This window comes from Mandrillus leucophaeus, unplaced genomic scaffold (assembly GCF_000951045.1).
Source record: "Mandrillus leucophaeus isolate KB7577 unplaced genomic scaffold, Mleu.le_1.0 Scaffold394, whole genome shotgun sequence".
Lineage (NCBI taxonomy): Eukaryota > Metazoa > Chordata > Mammalia > Primates > Cercopithecidae > Mandrillus > Mandrillus leucophaeus.
The window spans coordinates 3092889-3101831 of record NW_012104187.1 but is presented as its reverse complement, the minus strand read 5'-3'; the positions used below and the strand labels follow the sequence as shown (position 1 = coordinate 3101831).

General features: G+C 41.4%; 1 protein-coding gene across 1 annotated transcript in view; it reads left to right on the top strand.

Annotated features, from left to right (window-relative positions):
- MLLT10 (myeloid/lymphoid or mixed-lineage leukemia (trithorax homolog, Drosophila); translocated to, 10) overlaps positions 1-6224 on the top strand; it is a 134681-nt gene extending 128457 nt beyond the window's left edge. Inside the window, exons 17-18 of the mRNA XM_011991333.1 lie at positions 2637-2843; positions 4541-6224. Of these exons, the coding sequence (XP_011846723.1) occupies positions 2637-2843; positions 4541-4585 (252 nt within the window). The 3' untranslated portion in view covers positions 4586-6224. The remainder of the gene's footprint in view (positions 1-2636; positions 2844-4540) is intronic.
- Positions 6225-8943: the final 2719 nt, after the last annotated feature.

The following is an 8943-nucleotide window of genomic DNA, read 5'->3' as shown; positions in this document are numbered from 1 at the left end:
AAAAAAAAAAAAAAAAAAGTAAAGGGAGGGAGATGGGTGTTAACGGTTAGATGAGAGGGGAGATGGGAAATAGAGAACTTGGAGAAGGGGAGAAAGTATGGACCGAGACCCAAGTGGGGTTGTGGCTCAGGTGCAGGGCAGGCCTGGCCCTGTGGACAGTCATGGGGCTTCCTCCAGACCCATTTCCCTAGCACTCTTCATGTAGTTGGGCTGCTTGGAGAATGATTTTCAGTCTGTTTTTAGAGGGGTGTTAAAGGCACACTGCATATGAGTGTATATAAATTCTTAATTGCTGGCCGGGCATGGTGGCTCATGCATGTAATCCCAGCACTTTGGGAGGCCGAGGCGGGCAGATCACAAGGTCAGGAGTTCGAGACCAGTCTGACCAACATGTTGAAAGCCCGTCTCTACTAAAAATACAAAAATTAGCTGAGTATGGTAGCGTGTCCCTATAATCTCAGCTACTTAGGAGGCCGAGGCAGGAGAATTGCTTGAACCCGGAAGGTAGAGGTTGCAGTGAGCCGAGATCACACCACTGCACTCCAGCCTGGACGACTAGAACGAGACTCCGTCTCAAAAAAAGAAAAAAAAAAAATGCTGACCCTAAGATTGGGATCTTGTTTTTCTTATCTGTTGCCTCATCTTAATATGAGTACTAAAACTCCGTTTGTTTGGGTGTCTTCCTATTAATCAAGATTTTACTCTAATAATAGCACGTATAGATGTCTCATTTCCAGAACTTGGTTAAGGAATTTTCAGCACAAATTATTGCTTGGAGACCATAAGGACTAAAGGACTGTAGTTTTTCCTTCATCCGCCAGTGTTGTGGGCTAAAGTTTGTTCATTTACAGGGATCAAACGATGTAGGTGAGAATTTGTTGGAAGCCTCCGCACAGCTTCCGCCCGACACTCTTGCTTGACCCTGCTTCCCCCAGATGACCTGCATGGTGCTAAATCCAGTGGTCAGTTCTCATTCTTCATCTTATGTGACCTGGCAACAGCATTTGACAGAGTTGATCACTTTTCCTCCTCCTTGAAACATTTCCTCCCCTCAGCTTCCAGGATACCACATCATCTTGGTGTCTTCCTATAACTGGTCATTCCTCTTTAGCATCCTTTCTTGGTCCTCCTCTTCAGCCTCTTGAGTGCGCCCAAGGTGGAATTCAGTGATCTCCTATCGCTATCCTTAAATAGCATCTCTGTGCTGATTTACATCTCCAGCCAGACCTCTCTGTGGAGCTTCAAGCTCCTGTAATCCATCTGCTCACTCAGTAGCTCCACTGGTTGTTTTTTTTTTTTTTTTTTTTTTTGAGACGGAGTCTCGCTCTGTTGCCCAGGCTGGAGTGCAGTGGTGCGATCTCGGCTCACCGCAAGCTCCGCCTCCTGGGTTCACGCCATTCTCCTGCCTCAGCCTCCTAAGTAGCTGGGACTACAGGCGCCCAGCTAATTTTTTTGTATTTTTAGTAGAGATGGGGTTTCACCATGTTAGCCAGGATGGTCTCGATCTCCTGACCTCGTGATCCACCCGCCTCAGCCTCCCAAAGTGCTGGGATTATAGGCGTGAGCCACCACGCCAGGCCTCCACTGGCATATCTTAAAAGACATTTCTAACATGACGTGTCCAAAACCAAACAGCTGATCTTCCTGCACAACCCTGCCCTACCCATCGTTTTCCTCACGTCAGCTGATGGCAGCTCCATCCTCACTCTGACACCCCACATTGACTCCATCCTGAAATCAGACTCTGCCACTTCTCAAAACCTTCCCATTTTACTATGAATACAAGCCAGGCTGGCCATGCCTTGCCACTGCAAGCTCTGCGTTCTTCTCACTACCTCCTGGCTCCCTCCAACCTCCCCAGGTCCTTGCTGCTACTGGATCCTGCTGGACCTGCCCCTCTGCAGGCCCTTGGCACTGCCTGGAAATCCTCGTCCACCCCCATATCCACCCAGCTAATTCCCTCATCTCCAAATCTTCATCCAGATGTTAACTTCGCAATGAAAACTGCCCTGGCTAATCTGCTTAAAATTACAACCTGACCATTAAACCCTACTCCCTCCAGACTTTCTCAATCACAATTCTGTTTCCCTTGACGCAGAGCAGTAATCACATTCGAACGTTTTCATTTATTTGCCTTTCCCTGCTCAATGTGTTTCAAGCACCAAAAGCAGTGCCTGGCACCTAGTAAGCGCTCAGGAAATCTATAAATATATGCTGCATGAAGTATATGCTTGCTGTAAAGAGTGGTCTGTAACTGTGTCAAGAAAGCACCCTAATGACAGGCAGGAACGGGAACTTTAAAGTTGTTTTAAGTTTGGAAAGGGTTTGACCACGCATGATGCATTCAAATGTCCACCTTGATTTCTCTAAGCTGCTGCATTCCCTCATTGATCATCACGGATAACCTAATAGAAGTCTCCTATGTGTGTCCTGTTTTAAAAATAAGCTGTTCACTGAAGATATTGACATTTTATAGCAGATAGTTATTATCTAGTACAGCATATTTTCCTAGATGAGATACTTGTTTTCTTTCTTAGCAAATATCTAATATTAAAGGAAAGAAAACAAAAGGCAGATTCATCTGATTGCTGAATTCTGTGCTTGGGAACTCACTTTCTCTCACGTTTTTCCCTAAGGAACAACATCAAGCCTTTTTGTATCAGTTAATGCAACATCACCACCAGCAGCACCACCAGCCTGAACTTCAGCAGCTGCAGATCCCTGGACCAACACAAATACCCATCAACAACCTTCTTGCAGGTACACAGGCACCCCCACTTCACACAGCTACCGCCAACCCATTTCTCACAATCCATGGAGATAATACAAGTCAGAAAGTAGCAGTAAGTATGTTTTCCTTACTACATCTAATGAAACAAGAACTGTATTGAATAATCAGAGATGATCATTTTCCAGCCTAGTTTTGTTCCCCTGATCATTTCTTCTTAAATCCCGTTGCTTTTAGCAGATGGATATTATAGGCAAAGGATCTAAGCCAATTTATACATCCCCTAAGTGTATCAGTTTGAATTTGCACATTAGGTTTGAAGGCTGTTTTATAATTCAGCAATTTTCAGGATGACAGTATATTTTAGTTAGCAAGTCATATGGGACAATCAAATCAAAAGACAATGGTTGGCGCTTTCTGAGAAGCTTTGTTTAGTTATAGAACCAGTCTATGTAACTTGAAAATATTTTTATTTTACTCTAAAGTGCTTTTTACTGATTAAGTATATTTATTACCAAGATTAATACATACATTTTAGGGCACACAATCCAATTATTTTACCAGATTACTTTAGAGAAAGTAAATCAGTCACATCTGTAATGGAATTCAAATTTTTAGTTATTTTCATGTAAGTGATGGCATCTTACCCTTTCAATATGAAAGTTAAATTAAAAATGGATGCAGGAACAGTATTCTACACATACAGGAGAACCCATTTTAAGGCCGTTTCTTTCTATTAATTCTCCCCTTCAATTAGATCTACTTTACTGGAGTATAAATGTTTCCCCTAAATTCCAGTTCAGGGCAGAACCCTGTTAGAGGAAGGCTATGGGGATGTAGAATGGAGACTGGACATCAGGAAAAGGAAGAAGGGAGAGACTGAGGTGGGAGACTTGGCAAATGAGTGTTCAAAGTTGCAGTGTTTGCTGTTTCCCGTTACTTTGAAAATTTTGTTTACTGTGCTTTTAGTCTTCAGAAACTTTAGTTTGTACTTAGTAATGAGAATTATTCAAAATAGAGGATTGTTTTTCATGAACTCTTCAATGCTTTCTGTTTGCCCTCTTGTCTCGCCAACTTCCTGTCATCACACACGGCGTTTACCTCTCCAGTGTTCTGCTGACATGGGCAATTTTCAGTGATTCTGTATTGAGTTCTTTGGTAGCATTTTTTCCCCCTGTGTTTCACAAGTTTTTTTCTTGTGTTAAGAAATGCACTGATTACAAACTTTTCCTGGGTTATACAATATGAAATGTATTTAATGGAAAATCACAGTAATTTAATGAGATAATAGAGGAACACAGTGCTGGGAGGTGCTGTTTGCTCAGTACCCTGCTATGTGCTGGGGTCCTTGCTAGATACCGTGACATCTGATTTCAGTCTTTAAAGTAATAATAGGCTGTAACTCCATTGTTTATAGATTAGTAAAAGGAAATGCAAAGAAAGCCCAAGGACAAATAGCAAATGTGGAATCACAGCCCATGACTTTCTTGGCCCATAAAAATTTTGTTCTCTACAGTACCATGTTACTTTTGTGGAAAAGTTGATTTTGGAAGATGAATTCTGCATTCATTCTTTAGAAGTTCTGTCCCTCAGATGGGCCCACCTCTTTGGTCTTTTTATACTGTTGAATTTAATGTTTTTGAAGTATTTACTAGTAAATTCATGTCTATATATTATGTTGCAAGTAGCCTTGCCAACTTAAAAGAAAAAAGGGAATAACTTTCTATACTACATTTTATCTCAGTTTCAAATTGGGAAGATATTATCAAAAGTTGATTTAGCTAACGCATCTGCTGTTTTGTTTAACTGCAGAGACTTAGTGATAAAACCGGGCCTGTAGCTCAAGAGAAAAGTTGACACCTGAGAAACATCTAGAAATTGCCTGTCCTGCTGTTCTAGCACTTCATCTGGCTGCCTTTGCAGTCCTTTTACTACAGCTATGAAGAAATGCAACAAGAAACTTAATGCACAACAAAGGATTAATTGCCGCAAGGACATTCTTGTAAGGCTTTGATCAGTTTTCTTGTTGCTTTGTTGCACTGAAATGGAATTCCCATGCCCCTACCCCTTACCCCAATTTTTTGAACATGGAAAGAAAATTTAATACGTTTTTAAAGTGATATAATTTACATGCAATATGTTTATCAACTCAAGAATATAGTTGGTACACAACTAGGTTTATAAATTGGAGATACGAATAGCAAAACTAAATACTTGTTCCATTTACAAACTACTTGATTTTATTGTACAAGTTGAAATATGCTCTTTTGTTTGGGTTACAGTATGCTTGCTCTAAGTCAAATTCCAAGGAACTAATTTCTTCTGGAGTTCCATTGATTCAATATTACAAATATATAGCGCATCACCTGGGACTTGGCAATCTTTGTTAAAAAATATTTCCTTTCTAATGGGATTTAGCCAGTTTTGGTAATCAAGTTAGGATGGTAATGTCTGCATCTGCTAAAGGTAATTTTCTTTTGAGAATTGCTTTCTTTAGTGTTAAGAGCTACTCATATTTTAAAGAAACCTTGAGTTAACTGAGTTCTGAGGCTGCTGGGGGAACCAGATCAATTCAAAGCGAAATATTTCTTTCAGAAAGGGGCCGCTCTGGAAAGTGCTGGTGGGGTTTGCCCTTGATCAAGTGCCTCCATTGTGCTGCAAGGGCTCTAGACAGCAGGGTGGGACAGTCAGTCCTCCGAGCAGCAGGAATCATCCCTTCACACCTGCAGCCTTCCCATGCTTCCGCCTTTATTCAGAACTTTCTGTGCCACTGTAGATAGCTCAGGCAAAACTATTACCTGGGTATTTATCCACTAATGAGTCACAAGAAAAGGAGTGGATTTGGTAAGAATAGAGAGTTGTTTTATTTTAACCACTTCCCATTACTGACCATTAAAACAAAAGCTCACCACTAGAGTTCCTGAAAACAGGTGAAACCTGTATGACAGCCCTTCCACTTTGGGGAGCCACACTTTTGATGTGACAGTACCGCAGAGTGATCCACCATGGGGGATGTAATCACCAAACTGTTCTTTGGTGTGTGAATTATTAGTGGAAAAGACCCAGCTGTAATTAGACCTCCACTGTGTACTTAGCTGGAAGAACATGTTAATTCTGCAATATGTCTCTTGGTTAAACATTGCACAGTTCTTACCTCATTTCTGTAAATAAAGTTTTGTGAATCTGTTTTGTATTGTGAAAAATTCATAAGATAACATTGATATTTTGATTTGTAATATTTCTAATTGGTAGATTTAATTGAAAAGTAAAATTAATTTATTTTTATATGTTCAGGGGAATTTTAAAGTCAAGTATTTTGTAGATAATTTAAAAAATCAGTGTGGTTTATTTTACTTATTTAACCCACTGGTTGTTATTCTGTAACAGTTTGTATAAATGGTAAATTTTGAATGTGTTGTTATTTTACCTAGATGTAAAATTCCACATGTATTAAAGTGTACAAAGTTTTGTTAATAAAATTTAATAATGTTTATAACTCCGTGCCATTCTCATTTGGAGAGGATGGAGGGGGTACATCCATGTTGCTTCCTCAGGGAGTCTTGGCCTGTGTTTTGTGTTTGGAGCACTGGTATATTGCCCCGGAGTTAATGGAAACTCTCATGAGCAAATGCTATACGATGTGCAAGGCATTCTGTAAAGCAGTGTGCAGTACAAACCCACCTCGGGCTCAGAGATCTTGGATCATCCTCAGATGAGAGGGAGAGTGAAGAGGGAAATAGTCTCGGTGGAGATAAAAGGAAAACAAAGTCCAGATAAGATAATTAATTAGAGCCCGTTGATAAAGCAGTACTCACACTTGGTAGAGATTCGATTCCTGTTACTTACACAGTTAGCTTTAACTAGAGGCATTCCATGAAAGAGAAGCCCAATCTATTTAGTGGGCTTGGTAAGCATCAGAATCACCTGTGGTGCTTTTCAAAAATATAAATGCTCAGACTTTATCCCAGACTTAATTGAATCCAAACATACTGATCTGTGTCAAGTGCTCCTGGTAATTAAGAGGCAAATGAACAAGAAAAACTGGTCCTAGGCTATAAACTTTATTAAGGAGCAAGTTTTGGGTTCTTGGAGATTTTTTTTTTTTATGCACATGAAAAAATTACGATTCTAGAAATTCGTCTGTCTCCCAAGGTGAAGGATTACCTTCCCTCTAGAATGACAGGTGACTCATCCATCAATTCCTGTGAGTTTAGTTTCTTAACACGTGTCCTTTGCCTTAGCTGCGTGTTTGTAAGTGTCCACTTCTGTAGCTTTCTGGCTTCCTGGAGGCTCCAGGACATTGACCTCGTCATCCTGCGTTGCTGCCCTGCAAGGCCCTGGCAGCTGCTGGTTCACATGTGTGCCTTGTGTTCTGGGAAGGGCTCTGAAGAGCTACTGCCCTGCTGGTGGCCCTGAGCCCTGAAGAAGGTCGACACTGACTGGTTGCTATCTGCACTTCTGTGCTTTAGTCCTGTGGTTGTGCAGTCCGTGTTGTGGGTCAAGATCAAGCACTGGGCCAAGACAGAAAAGCCAAGTCGTTGTCTTACACAGTCTACCAAGCAGAAGGGAAAGATGATCCCATAATCCTCCCAATAGGCGGGAGAGACCCTTGGAATTTGCAAGGGAGGTACCACCTTACAATGAAATGTAATTTTGCTTTCATAAGTGGATTATGTACTTAGGTTTTAAAAGAGATGGTCTCACTCTGTCGCTGGGCTGGAGTGCAGTGGCAAGATCATAGCTCACTGCAGCCTCAAACTCCTGGGCTCAAGCAATCCTCCTGCCTCAGCCTCCTGAGTAGCTGACACTACAGTTAAGAGCCAACGTGCCTGGTTCTCTGGGTCATGTCCTTCCAAGTAGAAATCTCAGACAAATACTGTTCATCTTAGTTTTACTTGTTGAAAATAAAACATCAATGATACCATCTTTTCATATAAACTAGGCTTTTCAGAATGAAATAGGGGTGAACTTTTATAATTTGGAAGTCATTTTTTAAATAATTTGTTAAAATGCATGTCAATTGTTTTTCCATTCCCCAATTTGTTATTTGCAACAAAAGAAATGTCCTTTTCGCACCACTTACTAATTTTTGCAATTCAGTAAAAATTTATGTAAAAATGTAAGTTTCGTTTGACTGTGACTTAGGTCACAGTTCAAGTTTGGCAGGTCTTTCTTAAGGGACAGATTCCCCATTGAGGTAAACAAACAGGGGCACACATGTCCCTTCTAGCTGTCTGACACATCTCAGCCTCAGATCCCTGGCTGCATCAAGGTCTGGAGGTCCACAGTCACATGTGGAGTAGACAAAGTGCCCATTTTCCAAGTGTGTGATCCACATCCACCTCAGGGCACTGGTGACACTTTTAGGTGTTAGCATTAACCTATTTAAGTAATAAAACTTAGCATGACCACTTTTTAAAAAATTTGAAACCAGAAAAAAAAAAGTCCTGTCACTTTTTTTTTTGACACTGAGTCTCACTGTCACAGTGGCTAGAGTGCAATGACACAATCTCAGCTCACTGTGACCTCCACTTTCCGGGTTTAAGCAATTTGCCTGCCTCAGCCTCCCAAGTAACTGGGATTACAGGCAACCACCACGCCTGGGTAATTTTTGTATTTTTAGTAGAGATGGGGTTTCACCATGTTGGCCAGGCTGGTCTTGAACTCCTGACCTCAGGTGATCCGCCTGCCTTGGCCTCCCAAAGTGCTGGGATTACAGGTGTGACCTACTGTGCCTGGCCTTTCACTTTTTATAAAATATGATACATCTGTAATTTTAATATTTTCTTTTCCTACATGGTTGAGTGTTCAAAGTTACGGCCTGCTTTTGTCACTTAAATAAAAAGTGACAGGAAAGATCTTAGAAATCAAATTTTGTGTTTTTTAAATTAGTCATTTTCTGGGCCAGATGGGCAGTTTCCCACTGGCATGGTTGTCGCAGCATGAGCTCTAAATGTTGTTCCCTTGTCTTTTAGGGGAAGGGGGTCTCAGGGGATTGGAGTAGCGGCAGCATAAAGGGCAGGGTTGGGAAGGACCAGCGCTAGTCACAAGGGACCAGGTGGGCACAGGAAATGAGGCTGGAAGGCGGCTGTGGGTTTGCAAGAAAGATGATTGGTGCTGTGCTGGAGCGTGGTTTCTGTAGTTCTGTGGCCACAAAAGATTGTAAATGCACATTAAGCCAGCAAGCAGTGTGTGGATAGGGCAGTGAGGCACCC